The sequence below is a fragment of the Etheostoma cragini genome, chromosome 9 (assembly GCF_013103735.1).
Source record: "Etheostoma cragini isolate CJK2018 chromosome 9, CSU_Ecrag_1.0, whole genome shotgun sequence".
Taxonomy (NCBI): Eukaryota; Metazoa; Chordata; class Actinopteri; order Perciformes; family Percidae; genus Etheostoma; species Etheostoma cragini.
Genome location: NC_048415.1, coordinates 26,590,283 through 26,614,754, shown reverse-complemented (window position 1 = coordinate 26,614,754; position 24,472 = coordinate 26,590,283). Strand labels below are relative to the sequence as shown.

General features: G+C 40.7%; 1 protein-coding gene across 1 annotated transcript in view; it reads right to left on the bottom strand.

Annotated features, from left to right (window-relative positions):
* LOC117949958 (cadherin-2-like) overlaps window positions 1-24,472 on the bottom strand; it is a 77,201-nt gene that overhangs the window by 5,352 nt on the left and 47,377 nt on the right. The window contains exons 8-15 of the mRNA XM_034880571.1: window positions 23,879-24,016; window positions 21,934-22,119; window positions 19,512-19,765; window positions 17,670-17,812; window positions 14,869-15,102; window positions 11,600-11,833; window positions 7,996-8,135; window positions 646-807 (exon numbers count right to left, since the gene is read on the bottom strand). Coding sequence (XP_034736462.1) covers window positions 646-807; window positions 7,996-8,135; window positions 11,600-11,833; window positions 14,869-15,102; window positions 17,670-17,812; window positions 19,512-19,765; window positions 21,934-22,119; window positions 23,879-24,016 — 1,491 coding nt within the window. The remainder of the gene's footprint in view (window positions 1-645; window positions 808-7,995; window positions 8,136-11,599; window positions 11,834-14,868; window positions 15,103-17,669; window positions 17,813-19,511; window positions 19,766-21,933; window positions 22,120-23,878; window positions 24,017-24,472) is intronic.

The following is a 24,472-nucleotide window of genomic DNA, read 5'->3' as shown; positions in this document are numbered from 1 at the left end:
TGGCAGGCTAATGAGGCCAGCTAATCCTGACCATTAACGAAGCTAATTAAGAATTACACAGGCACTGTACTCGCTGTGTTTCTCTGCCTCTCACTCCCTCACATCTGTTTGTGCACAGTCCAACCACACATCATCACATACCGCTGATACATCACTGACATTATGCTGTCATACCAGGGAGCCCGCTGTTCAACTGAGATCTGCGTTTTTAACATGCATCACTCTGTCTGCAGAAATGCACTGCATTCTGTTTTAATTTACAGTAATCAAAGGTTGGTAAGTTCCCACACTGCCAGCTACAAAAGGCAAAGGGTAGTGACCATTTGAACGTCAATATCCCTAAATCTTGTGAGGGGATGAGGTAAACTGAACACATCTTTGATGCTTTTCAACAAAGGATGGAAAAGCGATGAGAGAAGCAAAAGGTCTAATGTTGGAAAATCCTTTTCCGGACACAGCGTTTGCCAACTGCTGTCTAACAGACAGTTTGCATTTTACTCAAGTTGTGATTCATCACTTCCTGTGTGCACGATGCTAGAATATAATCTGGGGGAACAGATTGAAGAACTGGTTTGGACTGGCGACAACACGGACGTATACTCACAGAGACGTCCACAACAGCCCAAGTGTGTTGCCGTACTGTACCTCGTGGATGAAGTCTCCTATGTCTCCTGGGTGGGGGGCAGTGGAGCGCAGGGGGTACTGGTGCTCGTGATGGAGGGGCCTCTCATCCAGACGTCTGATCCCCACTTTGACGCACTCTGGCTCCAGGGCGTCAGGCTGCTGCAGCTGACTCAGATCGTAGTCCTGAAGACGCACACAAACACACACACACACACACGCACACATTGGTATTACAGTCTTACAAGTTGAGTTCATTCTATTTAACAGAAATGCTGAAGCTTGTTTTGGACATCACTAGCTTTAGCTTACTAGCAGTGAACACAAAGTCCAGCCGAGGCTGATGGGAATGTCATCAATTCTGCAGGTAATTAGTCAGAAACCAAAGTGACCAGATGATGGCACTAGAGGAAAAGTCAGCGGATCACCAGCCTGACGTCTAAAGCGAAACCTGAATGGGATCTGTCTAATTGCTGGCAAGAAATTTCAGTCTGTGGCGAACCGACCGATCAACAGACCGCCAAGCTAAGCAACACATTCTGACTGTGAGCTGCGGGCCTAACGTTGCCTTTAAGTGGAGCACATGCTACAGTTGTTGAGCTGCTTGTAGTTATAATCTGACTGTATTGCGACTCAATGAAAATGTTCTCAACTTCAAAAAAAATCTGAGAGCACGGTTCCCCAAACGGTACCTGTTTTTCCACAACTTTTCCACAACAATTTTTTTATGAATTGCAAACATTAAATCGTCACCAACACGGTCATGAAGCACATCATTAGAAAGCTTAAAGTCTTGTGATTCCATCAAGCCCTGCACAAAGCATAAGGTGATTTACAGCGGTTATAATCACGTTATGAAGTTAAGAAACACTGCACCGTTTCTGTCTAAATCGGGCGTGCATCCCTACCTTTGTCTTTGTGTCTTTATCCACAGCGGTGAAAGATATTCATAAACGTTGATTTCCTAAATCGCAAACACGCCAAGGAATTAGAACATCCAAGCCTTGTAATCCATAATTAGCTGGTCCCCTCACAATCTTGTAGTTTCTGGCCAAGTTTCGACGTTCAGAAATCTAGATAGTGCATCATTTCTCGGTTTTTATAGCTTGTAACTTTTTCCCTGTGCGGGCTTTAAAGAAGGTCGACACACCATTACAATCTGTGGCTTCTGCAGATTGCAATGAACCTTGTTCCCAATAGCATCAGCCTATCAAGAGATACCCTCAAGCTAAGCCAATAATATCGCACAGTCCCCATTGGGCCCACGTGGGAAAGATGGATAGTAGATCCGACCACTTATAAGAGGAGGTCATAAAACCGGCATCCCTGTGTAGCCAATAAGAAGACGAGTTGATTGATATCCAACATGGCCAGAAAAAACTATTCCTGTGATCCCTTTCAGCTGTCTGAAAACAAAATAAGGCCTTCTTATGGCATTTCATCATTTCATGAAATTATTATGACTTATTTCTATAAATCTATGTATGTACGTCTTTCAGACATATCTGTGAGTGATGTGGATGTGTTTTTGTATTTCAGACGTTTTGTATTTAGCACTTTTTTGGCTTTTTTAGAAATAAGAAGTAAGACAAACGCACAGACATATCTGTAGAAATACATTCATATAAAATCCCTTTTATAAGTCATTTTTTCTGTTTTTTTTCTGTTCTAAGTTGAGACATGTGGCTAGGGTACTATTTTAGTATGTAGCCCATGTGATATGCTTACAGTAGTGCTTTTTATTATTTTTTCAAATGATTTACTTGGACGGAAATAGAAATTCTGTGTTCTAACCTCTGTAGCTCTGTGTCAGTAAGGCCTAGTGTCACACTGCCACTAGAAACAACAAGTTGAAAGTGTTAACTTCCCAATGAACTCAGGGTCATCCCAGAGGGCCAAAGCATGTGTAAACTGCAGCACTTTTTTAAGGGTAAAAATTTAGGCGAGAAAATCATATATTTTCAAGTGGTTTTCAAGAGGTTAAATTCTTTTGACTTGTGTCAAAGATTAACCCCGCCCCGTCCTCTGTTTCTGGTGCAAAAGTGAAAACCAATAGGAGACACATGCAGATGTCTCTCTGAAACCACTGGACAACACCAGTGATTTAAACTCCTCAATGGACATTTATATTTCATTTTTTGCACATTTGGCACATTTACACACATTCATGTTAACAGCTATTTTCTACATATTTGTTTCTGTATTTATTGTTAATTCATAATAACGTTTAATATGTTTGTATATGCAATAACCACCAAGGAAAATTCCTTCTAAGTGTTACTTACTTGGCCCTAAATCCTTTTTCTGATTTCTGATTTAACATGTATTAGGAAAGAGAAGCTGATGTGCTGCTGATATGAAATACTAACATGTTTTACGGTCTACTTTTTGTCCTCTAGCAGTCAACAATCTTTAAATGCAGCTTTATTCTTTCCGTAACCTAGACAACATCACTGTGACAATATTAAACTGAACGTATAGATAACCTCCCTCATACTTCTCTCACTGTGAAGACATTAGAGGATCTATTTCAATGTGGGTGTGTGCAATACAAGTTTTTTTCCTAAAGATTTTTCTTTGCTATACTGCCGTTCCCTGGTAACCAAACAGTACACACTAACCCCCTTAACACTCACAGCCGTCATTGCAGTAGAAGTTGAACTGTTGCTGCTAGTGATGTCCGAATAAAGCTTCATGAAGCATTTCTTCATTCTCTGAGCCCACTAGATGGCGCTCTACGTTCACCAAAGGGCTAAAAGCGTGATAAATTGCCATTCCTACAGTCTTTTTCTTCAAACTAAACACAACTCATAGTTCATGGAGCGTTATTGGGACGTCAGTAGTTGTTGCAAAGCACAACATGGTATGCAATCATGTTGAAAAAGGCATATTGTTGTAAAACATAACCAAAAATCCACTAGTGTCTCTAAATTGTCCAAAACCAGCAATGCAATGACGAACAGACTATTTCATGGTCAGACAGGATTCCCCTTACCCTTGTGTTGTCCTCCAGGGTCAAAAAAGATTAACACCTTTTTTTTTTTTACCTTTTTTTCTACATTTGACATTTTCAACATGTTATTTTAACTTATTTAACCACCTTACTACCACTAGTTTTATTCTACTTCTTGGAATACATGGTCAATAACCCTCATTTGTATAGCATTATACCTAATATTTGAGCTATTAAAGCGGAAATTATGAATTATTTCTGACTTATAGTTAAGATCAGAGGACCATATTTTGATTGGATGAGTTTGGTCAGGATGCTGATTTGAAACTCTTTCAATTTACACCCAAAATTCAATGAAAGTGATTCATTGTATTTGCAAAGAGCGTTGTATGGAATCCATCCTTTTTTGCGGTAATTTGGTAAAAAAGAATGCCATGTTTCTGATAGACATTTTTAAAAGGGGTTTGACCCGAAGACAACAGGAGGGGTAATTGTTGCATTTAGAGTCAAATCTTACTGAGTGGAACTTCAATAATATCTTGATTAAAATAACCTGCAAAACACTGGACGTGTTTTTACTATATGGTTCTGAATGGAAATATTGGTTCATTTGGGGATGATTATTTTGATCCTAAGTAAACTTGCACACGTTTTTCAATTTCAATAAGTTAAACGAGCACCAAGAGCTCCGCTGATGCAACGTCTCCCATTTGTCTCACGTCATCGTCTGTCCTCAGGGAGGACTCTAATGCTATCTAATTAGCATCCACTTAGAGCCGCGCAGTCCCTCGTTCACCTTCTCTCACACAACACCAGCCCAGTCAGAGGGGAAGTGTGTGTCACTGATCTGATCTCTTCATGTTGAATGCCAGTGTCTGAGTCACAGCACCAGCCATCCACAAACCATTTGGCGCCCTCTGGTCTCCAAGGAAATGGACTAAAGCAGCCGTTTCGGGACAATAACAACATGCTGTGGACTGACCTTGGGCTTTGTTCACAATAATGGCCGACTAACAGAATACCTTCCATTGAAGAGTGGCTGAGAGCGGTGCAATAAACCTGCAGGGAAAAACTGAATGTACCAATCCAAAAGGACCAGAAAGATGGATGTCCTCTCAGTTAGGACATTTAAACTTCTTTAAAGGACTATTATTAACTATAACAGTATCCATGCAGGTTTGGCCCATTTCGTGTAAATAAAGTACACTTTACATTATTATTTGCATGTTGTAGTGTTTTAAATAGTGTTTCCTTCCAGGAGGTCATTAGCTTGCATTTTATTCAACTATTTCATCGTTCATTGTTCATGGGACCACAATAGTATATGCAGACTGCACTGCATTAACTGTAAGATAACATTCATAACAATAGAAGCAGTTATAGTTTTCGCTGTGATAGATGACTAAACTAATTTCTGCAATTTGAGGTGCAAATTTTAGGCAATGAATAGACAAGAAAGACTGGATTACAAAATGTAACACACTATGGTATATTATATGAAGTGTGCATAGTTGCATTGCACAATTCAAAACACTGTTATAGCTGTATAGCGTCTACAAATAAGCCAACTAGAAAACGACATGATAATACACTGGCAACACTGATAGACCCCTATAGGGCTGTATATATATACTAGGGCTGTCAATATGAATGTGATCATAATGACTTAATGCAAATTCCTTTTAACACCTCTAATTTTTGTGACAAGATAAACGCACAAGCTTTGTTCACTTCAGTCTATTGGACACAAAGGCATATGGAAATGGGGTCCAAATTGACCCCCCACCCCCAAATATGTTACGCTACTAAGTGCCACTTTTGAATAAAGTTCAGAAAAAAACTAACGTATCTATGAAAAATATGAGAGCTCAGCCTGTTCCTGTGCTTTTAAATGCAGCATTCACTGCTGAAAGAGCTCCACCAATCAGAAACCTCCGCTGAAAATTTACCAGCCCTACTCTGCTCCGGTAAAACTGAAAAATAATACTCCACTGCAGGATGTAACCTTTAATAAGCTTTTAAGGTTAAAGAAGTATTACTTTAAAGTTAGGAATAGAAGCCAGGGAACAACTGCTGCTAATGAAGGTCTAATAATATGTGGTGTGTGTGTTTGTCCTGCTTAAATTATGAGTGTGTTCTTGAGAACTGAGTCTGCCTTTTTTTCCCAAGCTTGAATCCAGACAAACAGAGACCCAGGATGTCTGTAGAATAAGCTGACGGGAAAATCTAATCGAAGAGAAAGAGAAGCCAACGCTACCCAGGCCTGTCCATGTGTTACTGTAGCAGGGATGAAGGAAGAAGCCAACCTTTGTGTTTGTTGTGTGTACCACAGAGAGGTTTCAGCAATGTTGCTTCATGTATTAAGTCACGGAGAGTAAACTATTAACTCAACCAAAGTTCAGCTTTCATTGTATGTGTACCACTCTACTCTTTATTAAATGTTTGACTTTTTGACTCATTTGAACAATGACAACCCACAGCTCACCATGTTTGGGAAACTCTTCATTGCTATTTCTCATGGTGCAAAAACCACTGGAGCGTGAATCTGTGTGTGTGTGTGTGTGTGCAATTATCATACAGTCGGTGATGTGTTGGTGTGTCTGCTCCGGTGCTCTGCACACCGCCCGCCTCATTTTATACCGCCGCTCTGGAGCTCTATGTGCCGCGGTAAGACAAAAACCTTACATTTTTATTTTCATAAATGTACCCAGTAGGGCTGCACCAAAATAACATTGAGATCACGATTAATTATCTTGATTATTTGTTGATTTCAACCAAAAATAAATTGTATCGTCACATTATAACTAATTATAACTGCTTTCGCATTGATATTGTGTTACATTCCCGCTAATGTACAAATCTGGGCATCACGTTACATGATGTAACTGAGCATCTGAACATTTCTACATGGTAGTTGATGCATGACGTGAGAGCATGGAAGAAGGGCTACAGCTTTACGTAGGTTCAAGAATGCAGCGGCACTGCCATATCAGACAGTGTTGCTGTGTAGCCTGTGGCTCTTATCAGCATAAGGAACTTAACTCTGTGACATGTTACATAGAGTAAAGTAGCATTTAGATGTGGTATCATACAAGCTAGCCCAAAGCCAGTTAGACAAAACATATTAAACAGTAGCCTATAGTGTCAAGGGGGATTTAAAATACACATGACAGTGCTTAAAATGCCAAAGACTGTCCTGTCTGTTCAAGCAACTGGTAAGTAGTTGCTTACTAGTAGTATGTATGCATTGCATGTTTATTTTTTACAATCTTTTTCTGTGTTATTCCCCTTGAGCGTGTCGGAATTCGACAGCTGCATTGTGTAGATCAAATACAAACAATTGGCCAAAGCTAACTTTAGACCTGATGATAGCTCTAGAAAACGTCAGTTGTAGTTTGTTCCAGGTGGCATGAATGACAGATAACATAATAGATATTGTAAGAGACAAACAAAAGCTAAGACCTGCTGGGAACACAAGGTTAAAAGACAGGGGATCAACCAATTAGGATCCACCTTCTGATCTGGTACAAAAAAATGTATTTGTTCAGTTTAAGCCAGTGCAAGCGTGGAATCATTGAGCAAACAGTGTCCCCCCCATGTACAGTACTGTGTGTGTATGGTTGTACATACGCAGTGTACTTCCCTGCTGTAAAAAGTCAAAGATGTGTGGTCGGCTGGGTAAATGAGGGTTAAACATTTTCTCAGCTGAAGTGTGCCATAGCTTATGTGCTTGGCAGCAGCAGAGGAGTTGTGTGGAGGGACACAGGAAATTGTTCTCCAACAGAAAGCAATTAATCCTGTTTCTAGGTCCTCTATTGTAGTACACTTAATCTTAGCTGGAGGACAGATGATTGAACTGTAGAGAAGAGAGAGAGAGAGTGTGTGTGTGTGTGTGTGTGTGTGTGTGTGTGTGAGAATACGTGTGTGTGTGTGGCAACATGCTGTGTATTTCACTATTTGATTCTGAGAATGAGAAAACCAAAAAGAAAGAAATCCAAACCAGACTGAGAGATATGTTCGGATAGTTTTGTGGTCAATTTCATCATTACATTTTAGTTTTTTTAAACTTTTGTGTGTGTATGTGTGTGTGTATATGTCTGTGCGTGTGCCTGGTCCTCCTCTCTCCCTCCCTCCTGTGGTGTGAATGGAAGAAGGGCTACTGCTTTATGTAGAGAAGAGAGTGTGTGTGGGTGTGTGTGTGTGTGTGTGTGTGTGTGTGTGTGTGTGTGTGTGTGTGTGTGTATGGCAACATGCTGTGTATTTCACTGTTTGATTCTAAGAATGAGAAAACCAAAAAGAAAGAAACCCAAGCCAGACTGAGTGATCTGTTTCGGATAGCTTTTTGGTCAATTTCACAATTACTTTTTTGTTATTTTGAAACTTTTATGTGCGTGTGTGTGTGTATGTGTGTGTGTGTGTACCTGGTCCTCCTCTCCCCCTCCCTCCTCATCATATTTCAGGATGTTGTCTCGGACGTCGTCCTCTGGGTCGATGAGGAGCTGCTTGGCCTGCCGCTCTTTGTCCCTCCTTTTCATCCACATCACAAACAGCAGCACCAGCACTGTAGGCCAAGTGGTGCAAAAAAACAACAACATTAGGACAGTATTTGATGTGAGCCTCCCTGAACACCGGGGACCATCGGTGTGAGAATAGTCTATTTTGACAACATTTAACTTCCAGGATCATTAAGGTGCGGACGGAAATTCTGTCGCATGGAAGAGACGGATCAAAACTCTCGACCATTGGTTCCCAATGCGATTCCCAAGATAAAGTGTTGGGATGGAAAGATTATTAAAGAGGAAAAAAAAGACATTGCTTTGTTTTAAGAGGTGAGATGTCAAAACGGCATAAGTCAAAAAAACTGGGAGCCACTGCTCTTGACACCACTCGACATAGCACTTTATTGTGTGATCACAAATATATGTCTACATTTTTAAACTTCTAAAAATCTGGAAATAGCTCCCTTTCTAAACGATAATATTACTTCTTTTTTTTTAGCTACAGTACTGTATCTCGGTTTCCTCAACCAAACATTCAAACATGATCAACTCAGCCAGTTGTTCCAGGGATCTGGTTCATTATCATTACTGGAAGATTTCTATATGGAAATAGTCAGAGTTCACAGAGATGGGGAATCGATTTTAACCCTCGTGTTGTCTTCCCGTAGAACAACATTTAGTTTTTCTGGGTCACTTTTCCCAAAGTTCTTGTACACCATAATCTCCAAAAAGAACTACTTCCATGTCCCTCTTCTCTAGGTATTCTACAAGAGCCCCTCCTTTAGAATAAGTCTCCCAGCTAATCCTTCCTTGGACTGACCACATTTGGAGAAACAGATATCTAGCTGATGGGATTTTACCTAGCTACTGAGCATGTAAGACTCCCAACAAAGATAGTATAGGAGTAAGATGTCTCACTCTGTAGCTAAAACAGAGACCTAAACACACAGGGTGAAAAGAGGATCTGCAGCAATGTGCAGTACAACAAAGATATGGTGTTCTTTGAAAATTAAACCATGGAAAACTATTCTAGTACAACCTACAACCTCAAAATACAATTAGGAACCTGAAACTTAGCAGAATATGGGCACTTTAAATTCCTTTATATAGCTTTGCAGTGTTCTGAGCAGCCTGGGTGCAGAGTGGCAATACTCATAACCAAAAGAGACTTGAGCATCTCTGATAGTTCAATATTAAACAACGACTGAAAAGTATTTTAAGGAAGGACAGAATCCCACAGTTCTTATTCAGAGACAACTGGTGGGTTAATACACTTCATGTAAATCTTTTGATCGTATTAATCTGGGTGGATTTATGAGACAGAGAAGCTCCGGGTGCGCATGTATTTGTACACTGCTGTAACTGCGAGGGCCAAAAATGCATTAGGATGCTGAGAGAAATTCTAAGTGGGGACAATTCCAACCCTAGAGGGGGGATTTGAAAAATGGCTTGTCACCATCTCAGGGAAACCAGCAGGGATGGCTTTTAAAGAGACAACGCAGACAACATATCAAGTGTATTTAAGGCTACATTTACTTTGCTATTTTCTTGTTTAAAAAAAGTTTGTTTGCTACATTTACACCTTGCATTCCCCCGCCCACAAGGCAGCCTCTTGGGAATTATGTCACACAAAAAGTACCATAGTATTGTGTGCAAAGCGACAGTCAATTGAAGTACACGTTCTTGCCATTTCCCCAAGTATGAAGCTCGCTAAAGTTTACACTTCACCTTCACTTGGCAATTACTCTCAAACTCCTTCAGCACTTCTACTTAAATTGTCCTTTTCATTTCTGTCTGTAATTTTATTTCACTGTTACACCAACTTCGTTCAGTGTAGTCTGACTGTGGGAATCATGTGATTTCACCCACACAAACGTGTAGCCTGTAGCTGTAATTCCTTTTCAGTTGTCTAGGATGGGTACGGTCGGACTTCATCACCATCCTACAGCTTGTGCTCAAAAAAGACATCACAATCATTTGAATGATTTGTACATTTCTAGTACAATTTAAGGTATTCCAATGGCCAATGGGATTGGCAGTTTTAATCAACACAGTAGATTTCAGTAAAGCTTCTCTAGTGTTGCCTGCTGCAGAGCTCTAGCACTGGTCTGTTTTTTTAAAAGTCCAGTATATCAGGGTATTTTTATTAACAGTCTAATCAAACATTTTGATTTAATCTCGGCTAGATAAAACCCTGTACGAGAGAGAGCACCATCGTACTTTTTCTTTCCCTTGTTTTAAATATGTGATGCAATCATTGCATGCAGCAGGCTGGAGCTGGAGTTGAAACTCCAAAAACTTTCGCTCATTGCACTTTAAATCTAATGTCTGATACAGTAACGTGCACTTGGTATAATCATTCATTGTTACTCCAGCTGAGCACTCAGTAAGCCTTGTTTGTCCATTCCGTTGTCACCTTGAAGCATTATAGTGGCGGAAGAAACTCAAAAGGGCTATGCACAGTGTCCAAACACATGAAGTGCTACTTGTGAACAAGCACACAATTTATAAATAATTGCAACCAGCTTGATATTCACACTTGGGATTAGAACCTGGGAACTCTGCCATGGCAAAGCAATGCTTTACCAAACAAGCTCCACTCAGAGTGACTGATGCTAGCTGCTGGCGGCAGCTATAAAAGCAAAAAAACTGGGATTTCTGTGCTTTTAAATGCAAACAATAAATGGAGTAAAATGTGGTACGAGATGTGGCCATGGCTGAAGAAACATATTCTGGGGCCCTGGGGCAAGATTAGATTGTTTTAGTTACTAGTGATGTTAAAAGGAAGATTCATGAACCATTTTATTCCTTTTTATTGTGGGTTCAGAAAATAAGAAACCTGCTTCATGAAGCTTTATGAAGCTTCATTTTGCCATCACTAAGTTTCACTAAACCCAGTCAGGGCCCTATTTTAATGATCTAAGTGCACAGCGTGAAGCGCATGGTGCAGATGCGTGTAGGGCGTGTCAAAATCCACTTTAGCTAGTTTAACACCGGAAAAAAGGGTTTAGGCGCCAGGGTTGTACTTAGAGTTTTCATTAATACATTGTTGTGTTTGGGGCTTAACATGCAATAAACCAATCAGAGCCCGCTTCCTCAAGATAGTTAAATGAACGTCTAATTAAACACTTAAAGACACTATCATCGGGGTTTGATTTGGGCTAAAGTTAGCGTGTGTTAGAGGTGTCGCTATTGTTTTGTCCACCTCCATGTACATTTTCAATCAGTTTTTAGCCCAGTGGATTCACACTTTACTAGGTAGAGCATGTTTTCCAAACAGCCTGCCACAACAGCTGATATAATGTCATTTCACAAAGTTCTGAAAACTTTAGATGTCAGCTTTAAATGATATACACATTTTATTCACATTTTCTTTCAGGTAGTGCAAGCAGAAAGTACTGTTATCCTATCTGAACACTTTTATGGTGATATTTTATACTGTTGAAATTCAAGGTCTACTAAGTCCTACAGCAACGTGTGTGTGTGTGTGTGTGTGTGTGTGTGTATGTGTGTGAGGGAGACACACCTAACAGTATGATGATACAGATGAGGATGGCGATGATGGCTCCGGTGCCCAGTCCAGCGGCGATGATTCGCTCCATGTCCACACAGTCTCCATGGTGATCACACTGGCAGACCTTGACTCGCAGAAAGGACGTGTTGGACATGGGCAGGTTGCCAGAGTCTGTGATCATGATGGGTACCTGGTAGATCCCACTGGCCAGGGAGCCGATCCTCAGTCGGAGCTGGGTGTACTCGCCTAGAGTGTGATGGAAGGGCAGATAGATGGAGAAATTGATAGGCAAGTGTTGCGTGGTAATACCTCACATGCGGACTTCATCCTTAGACATACACTTCCACTCAATTAGACTGGGAGCCGCCCGGTACTGCTAATGGTTGTCACTGGAGCAGCTGGGGGGTTCTTTGCATTGCAAAAAGCATTTCCACGGACTGACTGTCACTGAATGATAGAAGAGTTTTGCATATGTTTGAGGGGACCAATTAAAGTTGAATCAGACCCAGAAAGAGAAGCTTTGCCCAAAACATTAACACCTGCCTGACCTCACAAAAATCAGTTACTGTGAGGTACGCCTGGATAATATACCAATATTATATTTATATCATGATATGAGACTAGATATCGTTTTAGATTTTGGATGTCTTAATATCGCGATATGACATTAGTGTTGTATTTTACTGTCATGTAGCACTTTGGGATTTGCATAAAAATAAGTTGTACTATTATTTGCCTTTTCCCCACTTACTCATGATGTCCACATTACTGATGATTATTCATCAAAAATCTTAGTCTTAAGATATTTTGTCAAAGCACCAATTGTTAACTCTAGAATGTTGCCGCAATGGCGATATTAAGGTATTTGGTCAAGAATATTGTAAAATCTGACTTTCTCCCTATTGCCCAGCCCTGCTGTGAGGTGACTTCCAAGAAATACTGAAGTAAAAAGGCGAATAAAATAGATTGCTAAATAGCTACTGCCCAAAAAACAAAAAACCTGATGCCCAACGAGTCCAACGGGCCCAGACTGACCTTCTAATGTGGAGAAAGCAGAACATTTTCTTGTCTCAAGTTGTCATGGGTTGTCATTTTTTGTCACAAAAAATTGGTCGTTGACATAAGCGTTACATTAAAAATATCAAAAAGCACCGAAAACGTTTTTAAAAAAGCACCCTCAACATTGGAAATAATGACAAAGAAAGTGATAAAAATGTTGAAAAAAGTGACCAGTTTTTTTCATGGTTGACGGGAAGACAACAATAGGGTTAATTCAAGGCTCACTCATTGGCTTATTCCAGAGCTTTGAACCATATCTCAACGCCATTCTTCAGGTAAAAGAACTCACTCAAGTGTCATCACGCAGTCAGGAGGATCGGGTAGGTGCAGCCGAGCTGATGGGCACTCCAGGCAAACGGGTATAAGGAGTGCAGGATGATAATTAAAGCCAGGCTGGACTTAATCAACAGGGAACGGCAGGAGCATCACAGTAGGACGTCCATACGTTAATGGCGTTTTTCTATTAATGGTACCTGCTCGACTCGACCGCGGTGCCCCGTTCTCCTCTTTCCATTGCAGATTAGTACCGCCTCATGTGTGAGGCAAGCCAAAAGGCAAATTAGTTTCTAATAAACCTGGAGGCAGCAACAAAAATTAAAACACTGGATAAACTATTTACCGTTAAACACGGCGGATTTGTTCGGGACAAGGATAACGCAGGGATTAGTGATGATTCTCTCCGACCAATCGGTAGTCCGCAGGTTTCACATCACCTTTTGGTATCGACTCAGCTGGCTTGAAACCTCAACTGAGGTGGTACTACAAAAAGTACCTGTTAGCAGGTACCAGGGACCTTTTTCGTAATGGAAAACCAAACCAGTAGAGTCGAGGCAAGTCAAGTAGATACAATGCAGTGGAAAAACGCCATACAGTGGCCTACAGGGCTAAAAAAAGAAAGTGGGCTGTATTATGTTGTGGGGTATTTGTGTGACTCTGCGTGTATAGACACAAACAGACAGAGTGAGTGTCTTTGTTCAATGACTAGTCAATTAATTTGATAAGAGGCTAGTGCAACATCGTGCAACAGTCCCCAGGCATCAGCACTTCCAACCTTTCTAGAGTTCTGCTGCATCCTTCTGATGGGCTACTGAGTGCTGTAGGACATGTTATAAAACAAATACAACACCGGAACCCGTTGTCTGTCAGCACAAAACCGCTCAAAGCTTTGAGCGGAAATAAGACAAAGGTCATGGAGCAGGAGTCAGCGGTGACCGGAGGACATTCACAGCTGACACCAGAGACAGGAGTTACCATCTCCAACCATATGTGAACACCCATAAGAAGATCTGTATTTACCCCACTTGAGCTGTAAACTCAGAAATGAGCCAGGAATTGGACATTGAGTTTGGAATATTATTGTCTTCTGTAAATTGACATCATCGTAAGTCTGTTAAATCTAGACTCCAGTCAAGACCATGTCCTTTATAACACCCACCTATTTCATTAATAAGACTGTATTATTGTATATATGTATATATTGTTATTTTTATGTTCTCATGTCAAGTGTTCAGAGTCAAATAACTCCTGTGCCCTTGCAGTCATGTCCAAGGGTCTTAGGGTGGCTTGTGGCTTCGAGGTTGCCCCTCAACTGTAAAATTGGCGGTTTGATCCCAGGCTCCACTGGCCACAAGTGTCCCTGAGTTAGACACTGAACCAAAAGTGGCTCCCCGGGTGCTATAAGTATGTATAACTGCCCACTGCTCCCAATACTTAGGATGGGTTAAATGCAGGAATTAAATGTCACTACATTGTACTGTGTGTATTGGACAAATTAAGAATACAGTTGTATTCTGTTGCTGTAGTTCCTGTTGAACTTGATCACCATCCTACAGCTTGTGCTCAAAAATGACAACACAATCATTCAAATGATTTGTACATTTCTAGTACAACTTGAGGTATTCCAATGGCCAACGGGATTGGCAGTTTAAATCAACACAGTAGATTTGAGTAAGGCTTCTCATCAAATCATTTTGATTTAATCTAAAAAAACCTTGGCTAGATGAAACCCTGTATGAGTAAGAGCACCATCGTAATTTCTCTTTCCCTTGTTTTAAATATGTGATGCAATCATTGCATGCAGCAGTCTTGGAGCTCATTGCACTTCAAATCTAATGTCTGATACAGTAATATGCACTATTACTTGATATGATCATTCATTATTACTCCATCTGACCTTTTGTCTAAACAATGGATCATTTTTGGACACATGACCTCATACTGACCATTGAAGCGATTGAGCGTCCAGTTGCGGCGTACGTCTGACGGACGATTGGCCAGTTCGAAGGCGAAGGGTCCCGCGTTAGGCGTCAGGTCGGGGTCACTGGCTGTGATGTTGATGGCGTTTGGATCCGGCCTCTCACACATCTCCACCTCAGGCGGGAACACGTGAGGTGCGTTGTCATTTATGTCCAGTAAGTACATCTGAAGGGTGCCTGTCCCGCTGGCAGGCGGGATGCCTGGACACACAATCAGGATGTTCAATATTTAGTCTTATCTTTTACTTTAGTGTTTGTTTAACAGTGAAAATGCGCAATTCATCCGAGTTCAGTACGGAGATTTCTTTATTGTCCCTCAAAGGGGAAATTTAATCTGCATTTAAACAACGTAAAAAGGCAAGAAACATCTGAGCAGCACAACCAACAGATTGTTTAACCCTTGTGTTGCCTTCCCATCATGCACTTGTTGTGGTCCCTTTTTATAAAGCATCAAATAACAAATTATCCCCCAATTTCGTATTACATCTTTTAGCCAACTTGATTCCAACTTCTCACCAGTATAGTATTACATTTATTTTTGAAATTCAAACCTCATTTAAATGAAATTATACCTAATAAAAACAAACAAAAAAAACTTATTTGGACTAGCTGAGTTTGTTGGTGGATAATCACAGACTGTTTGTGTATGGAACCATCCATGTTATTTTTGGGCAACGTGGTTGGAAGAATTCATATTCTTATGTTCCTAATCCTTATTTTTCATAGAAACTTTGGAAAACGGGTCAAATTTGACCTTAAAGACAACGTGAGGGTCAAAGGGGCACTATCAGTTCCTGCGTGGTCACTTATGTTGACGTTTCAAGTAATTTCAAAATAAAATGGAGCAAGCCCCCCCTCATGTTTCCATAACTGTCATGACTAACTGACCCCACGCCCTCCCCCAACCATCTTGTCTGTTATTGGCTGGAGTGGTTTGTTGTGTTTTGGTACCTATCCTGTGCCTCTACTTTTCACGCTCCCTCCCCATTGGTATTTAACAACAAGTAGAACTATTCAGGAGGTTATTCGGCCCGTCCAGTTCAACTCCACACACTGTTGTGTTGATGTAGTTTTACGTCAAAATATTGGCTTGATTCCGATTTGACTATTAAACGAACAGCTCCACCCAAAACGTCACCGCGGTGTGTCCGTTCTAATTGGACAACGTTCAACTTGTCAGCTCTGTCAGCTGATCGTCCTGATGTTAAATATATAGAGCCGTTAAAAAGGTTAAATGTGTGTGTGTGTGTGTGTGGGGGGGGGGGGGGGTTATTTAAACAGACCTGCTCCCACTCCTTAAATAAACCCTAAAGAAAAACACTGCAACAGTTTTGTTAAAAAGATGTGTAAATGGAAGTCGTAAAGAATTTTTGAGTATTGAGAGACACTAACACAGTGGTTTGAGTCTTTTCACTGGATTTGTTGACAATACCAAACATATGTAGAATATCACCCGCCTTATCAGATTCATGATGCCTCATGGCAGAATGCACAACCTATACAGAAAAATCATTCCCAGTAGATTTTTGGATATGACACATGCGGGATAATCGACGATGTGGTTATTGAAAAAGATTGCACAAAGTTGGTTAACTACAACTGCAGAGTATGCACATACTACTGCTACTGCATCACTTATCTGAAATGAATGCATGCCCTCTGTATTCTTCATGGAGACAGTATAAACTACAGTATGCTCGGTAATAGGAACTGACCGGTGCACACACCTATGGGGACTGTGGAAACACTGTAACCTCTTCCACAAGCTTGTGTGTGTTTTTTTATTTATCAGTGAGCTCCTTGCAGTCCGTGTGTGCTCGACATGGGCCAAAATGTGCTAAGACAGTCAGTTAGCAGGAAGCTCGGAGCACAGCGGGGTCTCTGTGTGGAGAGGGCGCCGGGCAGAGTGGACGGATGGAGCCGCTGCTGCCGCTGAATGACATTCCTCTTGAACAATTTTCCACTTTAAAACAGAGAATCCTCTTTTCTATGGCTAGAAAGTGCAGTTGTGATCAGGACAAGGGAATGATGTACTTAATACGCAGAAAAAGACAGAAATCAATGGGACTACTGTGTCCGAAGAACAGTCTTGGAATACAACAAACTCCATGATTACGACATTTGATCACGGGAGGAAAGCATTGGAATGTAATTAAAGGAGGACAGTCCAATCTGTTGTCTTCATAAGTAAGTCTTCCTCTTCCCATTAGGAGAAAGGACTTGATTTCGGGTTTGAACCCCAACGTGTTGGTACAAAAACCCAGCCTGATTATGCTACAGTATATTCAACTGCAAAAGAACCAAATCACGTTAAATCCATCGTGCCAAATCGTGGTACCTGAGAGCGTTCGAGCGTGAGCTTCTCTGTCTTCTCTTCTGCATGTTTGACAGAGAGTTCCTCTGCAAGTCACAGTGAGTTAGCATATTACCGATAAACATGTCAGTTGTTTGGGATCGCCCACTGATCGATAAGCAGGAGCGATCTTTCTCATTTTACAGCCAAACCCTAAAATATGTTTCTGAAAAACCTTTGAGGCAAGACATAGGATTTTGTTAACAGTGCTGCTTAATTTGACAGTTTGATCAAAGGAGACAGATTATCTGTCTCATGTAGTACTGTCAGGATATAGTGACAGCTTGGGCAAATAAGACAAAGGCCCATAAAAGTTACCAACTGTAGCTTTAAGCTACTTTTTCTGATTAGCTAGAAAAGTAGCTTTCTATTTTCCGTGTGTGTGTGTGTGTGTACTGCAGCCCTGGTGTCTCACCGTTATCGGAGGCCATGAATGTAACGTTGTAGAGGTTGTTCTTGACGTAGGGAGACTCTCGGTCAAGGACGGCGATGGTGGAAATCCGACCATTAACCGGGTCAATCTCCAGCCAGTTAGCAGGGTCGTACATCTTGGAGTACCTGGGTTCAGAGCGAGAGACACACAGAGAGAGAGAGAGAGAGAGAGAGAGAGAGAGAGAGAGAGAGAGAGAGAGAGAGAGACTGCATGAGAAATCAACACAGAGAGGCTTCTTTATCAGCTCCCCAGGCTGCAGGCCAAGCAGCTACTGGGGAGCTGATATATAGAGGCTGCGGCACTCTCTTATGGCAACCACAATTCATGCAGTTATTCTCTCTGGAAATGATTCTACCTTTAACAGATTGGAAAATTACATCATAAAATGCCTTTGTGAGTCAAAATGTGTTACATGTAATTTGTTCTGCACTTGTAAACAACCCCTAAGCAGACTGAAGCTTTCAAATCCCTGTCACTTGCTGAGGAGTTTATCTAACAGAATGTACTTATCCTCCTACATCTGCATTGCTGCAACAGCATGCACACGGCAGTTATGTTTCAAACAGCGCAGGACAAAAAGCACAGCTTTCAACAAAGGCCGGCAGAGCTGCCAATACGCCAGTGTAAACCACCCATGAATAGGGAATTTTGTCCATTTGTCATATTTTTAATTGCTGAGATAAAGAGTAGAAAAGAGCACAACCAACTACGGAATGAAAATCAACTAAAAAGAAAAATCGTGACCCAAAATGTTCTTTCTGGCCCGCACTACACTGCACAATACACTCCATGTTTGTGCGCATGCGTGTGCGCGTACACATGTTTTTGTGAACACAGTGTGCGTCCATCATTGGCTGTTGCTAGGCTACCAAGTCTTCAGCACTACATTTAGAAACAAATAGTGGGATGTAAAATAGAGAAAGGGACAGAAAGCAGAGTCCTGCAGGCTCTCTGCTCTGGTTGTTGTTGAGCTAAGTGCTGCACATTTCTTCCAGTCAAAGTGTTTTTTCAAAAAAAAACATCCTTTTAGCTTTTATCTCGAAATGGGTCTGCAACAGAGAACAGCATGCCACCCTGGCTAATTGAGAAGGCAAAAATTCACCCTGTATACCAAATTAAATTGGTGTTAAATTTGAATGCTGAAGGGAAATCTCAACAAAGGAGAGGATAAATTAAAAGCTCCCGCTCGTTAGAAGAGTAAGAAACAATCTGAACACTAAAGATCACCAGAGAATTATGTAATGTCCTTATATCATAACCATATAATGGTTAAATATACTGTATACATTATCTACATATATATACTTAAAGTATTTATTAGTGCTGTCAGTAAAAAGGTTATTTAACGGCATTAATGCAAACCCATTTTAACATTTTGCATAAAACCGCCCCCCATGTGTTTTTGATATCAAAACCTATTCACGCCAACCATAAAAAAATTTTTTTAGAGCAATGTGTAAAGAGATGATCTGACACCAAAGCTAAAACGTCTTTTGAAATTCCTCAAATCTCTTTTGAAAAACAACCCTTAATTATCATGTAAGGTACAAATGAGTTGACCAAAGTTCTTAAGTTCACAAAGTATTGTAAAATATGCTTAAAATAGTAAAAATATGTCCAAAATGAAATTTTATTTTATATATATTATTATATATATTTTTAATATTGCTTTTTGTTGTCATTGTTTGGACGTGCTGTTACGTCATTCGTCCTCAGAGGGTTAAACTAAATTTGTAATGTACTACCTGTGAGTGCATGAAATCAATAAAGCAATTGTTAAAAAAAATTTGAAAAAAATGGCGTAGCTTCCAGCTGGTGTCTTACCTGATATTTTGTCTCATGAAGCGGTCGGGGTCCTGGGCGGTGAAGGTGGTGAGCAGAGAGCCTGCAGGCAGACCCTCTTCCAGTTTGATGGACTTGGGGTTGGGGCTGAACTCCGGACTCTCGTTGATGTCCAGGATGCGTACGGACACGGTGGCTGTGGACTGGCGTGGCAGGTGGATGCCACGGGCCAGCGGGACCTCGTTCTCCGCCTCCACCGTCAGCATATAGGAACGGCTCAGCTCAAAGTCTACGGGCTGGACAGGATATCAGGGACATGATAAACTGGATGTACAAACATATGAAGGTAAATATGGGGCAAAATGCGAGAGCTTGTAGACTGGATGTGAGCACTTGTAGAATATAATAATTATGTATCCCTTATTAGTCCCGCAAGGGGAAATTACAATTTACATTCAATTCACACACAGGCCTGCATTACACACACATGCTCAGTACCTATACATTCACCTATAAAAGGTGAGATGTCAGAGTGGGGGCGATTCCCATGGAAAGGCGTCCCAAATAGTTGGTGGTTCAGTGCCTTGCTCAAGAGCATCTTGGCAGTGCAAAGTACTAGTCCAACGCCATACTTTGGTCTGTATGGGGACTTGAACCAGCAACCCTCTGGTTCCAAACCCAACTCCCTTCCTCCTTTCCTACTGCATCATCCTGCACTAATCCCGGCTACATTTCTGCTGCGTGTGGATTTTAACGTGAAGCAGCCCCAGTAAATGCAATGTATCTGTCACAGGTTAGGGCTCGAATAATTCATACGCCAATCAACCGAGTTGAGTAATACAAATTTAAATGCCATAACCAATCGTGCATTTATTGATATCAGATGTTTGTCAAAACACTGGAAAAACTGGAACACGCATCTGTAGCTGTTTTAATTATGGAGCATAGCTATTTGTATGTATACATGTATGTTTGTTTTTGTGTGTCTCCTTTGTGTTATTTCTAGGAGTCAGTTTGTTTGTATGTGTTTATGTGTATTTTTGTGTGTATGGTGTGTACCCCTCTTGTAAAGTGTTATGTGTAGTTTTTATCTGGACCTTAAGTCTGTAAAATAAATAAAGAGATTGGAAAAAAATAAAAAAATAAAATAAAAATAAAAATGAATAAAGAATTGAAAAAATGAACAAATGAACAAATGAAAAAATAAAAACATAAAAAATAAAAATGGATAAAAAATAAATAAAAAAGGTTGGATTATTTCTAATTGTTGCAAGAGAGAGCTGCAGGTAGTAGCCTCTTACTGTAGCCTGTGGGAAGCAGCACATCTCCCACACTAGATGTTCTGAATGCCATCATGCTGTGAGTAACAGCGGTCTAACTTGACTCACAGAATGATGGTAAACATCCAATTATTGACTCGCTTCTTTCTTGAAACAAAGTGAGACAAAGAAATGCTTTGCTTGTCAGCGCTGTCAACAAAAACACCAACTGCTGTGCTTCTGATCATGATGAAGACAAGCCACTGGCAGCAATGACACCACCCCAGTGAGAGACATACATGTCCTGTCCAACTGTATGTAGTATTAAAAGATGGTTGCTGTGGCACACCTGGGTTGAGCGTGCGCCCCTTGTACGGAGGCTCGCGGTGCAGATCTATTTTTGCAATACAAGAGATGAGTGTAGTCGGGCACGTGTATCTGAAAACATTTTAAGCGAGAAATAGGCCAAACAGAATCTGTCTTCATTTCAGATGGAGAAAGGTCAAAGCCGCCTTCCCGGGACGCTTTGCGACGTGTTAAAGTCGCTTAATGTCACCCATAGGAAGAAAGTGGAAAGAAGCGTCGCACAGCCATATGGATTTGCACCCTCAGCCCTTGACGCGGCGGCCATTTGCTGCATGTAATTCCCTAAGGCCCATAAAATAATCTAAAAATAAAACAAAAAACATGCTTGCTGTTACCACTAGTAACCACACGTGTCCCCAAATCAAATAAAAGTGAAAGCTTATAGATGTTTTGAGGCAGACGGAGTTCCGACAGCGGGAGTTACTGCACGCTATGTAGGTGTAGGTGTGTAGGACTTTTTAAAAAAAAGCAGAGAGGGATGTTTTTTGATCTTGCACAATGAAACAAAACATGGAAATATTAAATCCCTCTTTCAATACCACCATGGATATAGAGCCACTCGGCCAGCCATGCCAAAACACTTATTTATGGACTTCAATATCCAATGGAAAATAATCTCAAAATGAAATTGCACAACGTGGTGTCAACATAAAAACCTTCAAGCCAGAAGAGAGTGGGTTTCCTTAGTTTAAAATACTTCTATTTTAGGTATTTAATTAGGGTGTGGGAATACATTTTGTCCCATTTGGGGATAAAAATGATTCAGCAGAGGCAGGGATATCCTCATCCCCACCAGCAAATCGCACCATGTGTGTGTGTGCGTGTAGACCCAATCGCACCTTGACCACTGTGAGCAGGCCCTCGTTGGTGGTGGGGTCCGTGGGGATGGAGAAGCGTCCAGTGGGGTCTCCAGCGATGATCCGGTACACAGCGCTCCAGGCTGAAGTGTGAGGCTGGTCTTTATCCGTCACGGTCAGGTTGGCAACGATCACGTTCACCCTGTTCTCATGAACCTCCCCGAAGAACTGGAAGAAGGACAAAAAGACAGACCTGTCAAAGCATTTCTTCTGCAGCGTTAACACCAATGTGTCAGTGGCAGTGCATCACTACCTGGGCACAGGGGTAGTAAAAAGAATCGATTCTTAGATGCATCGCGATTCTCTCTAGAACCATTCGATGCTTGATTCTGATGAGTTAATAATTGTTTGTTTTTTTGTTTTTTTAAGTTACAGTCTTCAGTTTTTTTTAAATCAGAAAACCGAGTGACTGAAAGAGGATAGGATAATGATCAAGAACTTAGCGTTGCAAGAGTGCAGAAAAGAAAAAATAACCAAAAGGGAAAAAAACATAATCTTCTATATATACACACATGATCTAATAAGACATACATAAAATAATTAGGCAAAACACATATATATCTCATATCATATCAACCAAAGTGGATTTGGACACGCCCAAAACGCACCTGCGCCACTTCACCCCGTGCCCTTAAACCGTTAAAACAGGGCCCATAGATTGTTGATCTACTTTATCACATTACATGTGACCACCTCCTGTTTTATGTTCTAAGAAGCCAATTCTCCACCTTTAAACATGACTGAGCCGCTGACATGGAAGATTACTGTGACAGAAGGTGACTTTCACAAGGATGTTTAACCCTTGTGTTATCTTCACTTCCGGGACCCTCTCGTGTCCCTCGGGTCAAATTGACCAGAGACTTATTTGGGGTTTAAAATTTTTTTCTGAAATAAAATTTTACTTCATAATCTATTATCAAATATTTTCTTTCTGATAATATATATGTTTAGAGAATTCAATAACTATTCTATTAACTAATAACTATTTGTGTTCTACTAGAACACAATTAAAAATGGAAGTTTTTGTCATAAGGTTATAATTCATGTTAAAAATCCAATATGGAAAAAACATATCCAGAGTAGTTTTCTGAATTGAGTCAGGAATATGTGTTTATCACAGAAAATAAGGTAAGACCATTTATTTTCAAGTAGAAAAAAAGTATATTTATACAATTTTTCTCCTTTTAAAGAGTTGAAATGGATCAATTTGACCCGAATACCATACAAGGGTTAAGGCTTCAGCATGGAATGACTACAAAATAAAACCTCAGTAGACAAAAAAAGTCATTAAAACGTGTGTGTGACAAATATATATCCAAATCTAAGCTTTGTCTAGCTGCTTTGTCTAGGAATTGATTAGCAAATTGAGTAACAAACTCAGATCTAAATGTATATTTTGATCAATTAGGCATGGAAACGTACATTCAAAAAAAATTTGCAAATCGAGATGCATCAATAATCGGTTTAGAATTGAATCATTGGCCTATGAATCGGATAGAGAAGTACCAAGAGATTACCACCCCTACTGGGAACAATGACTGGAAACAAATGTGAGACCAAAGTGGAGATGAGTGCTTTGGTTTCACAAAATAAAGACCAGGTTTCCCAACAAACACTCGATCTACCTGTCCAACCTGCTTAGTTTTACTGAGACAGATAAACAGATTGGACGCTTCATTGGCTTTTCACTCCTCCACCATCTGCCACTGTCAATACAAGCTCAGAGAGCTGAAGCGCCTCGCCCCATTTGCTGTTTATAGCCAGTACATTTCCTGTGTGAGTCAGAGTTTCAGCAGTTTTCACCAAGTCTAATTCAAGACCTTGTTAAGACCATTGTGAATGAAATGTAAGACCTATGTCACAACATCGCTGTGTATGTCGGTGGTACAATCCCAAAGAGACTGTTTGTGTGTGTGTTGGGACCTACTGTGTCTGTGGTGAATTCTGGGGGATTGTCGTTGACATCAGTGACCCTGATGACGGTGGTGGCGGTGTTGGACAGGCCGTAGGTGGGGTTCCCCTCCATGTCCGTGGCCATGATGATCAGGGTGTACTGGGTGACTTTCTGCAAAAAAACAGACAAGAAAGAAGCTCAACAGCTGCATTGATGGACAGTTTGAGCCTTCTTCAATATTATTAGGATTATATTACTATCTGGATGGATGTCAAACAAAAATTAAACAATACACAGTTTGAATATTGCCGCACATATCATAGTTGGATGTAAATATAATTAAAGACGTTTGACAAAAGTCTTTCTCTCAAAGCACCAATACAGCTGAGTAATCAGCTAATGAGGGCTGGATTTAACCTGGGATCTGTACACCTCCTGCACAATTTTATTAATGAATTTATAGTATAATTTAAATGGCCAAAGAAATGCAAAAGATTATAGAGGTAGATTATAATATCGCCCAATATCCAACCTCCCCTTACTGTCTAGAACCCTGGAACGTATAGTCGCCTCACAACTCCAAACCCATCTTCATGGCAAAAATCTATTCAAACTCCTCCAACCTGG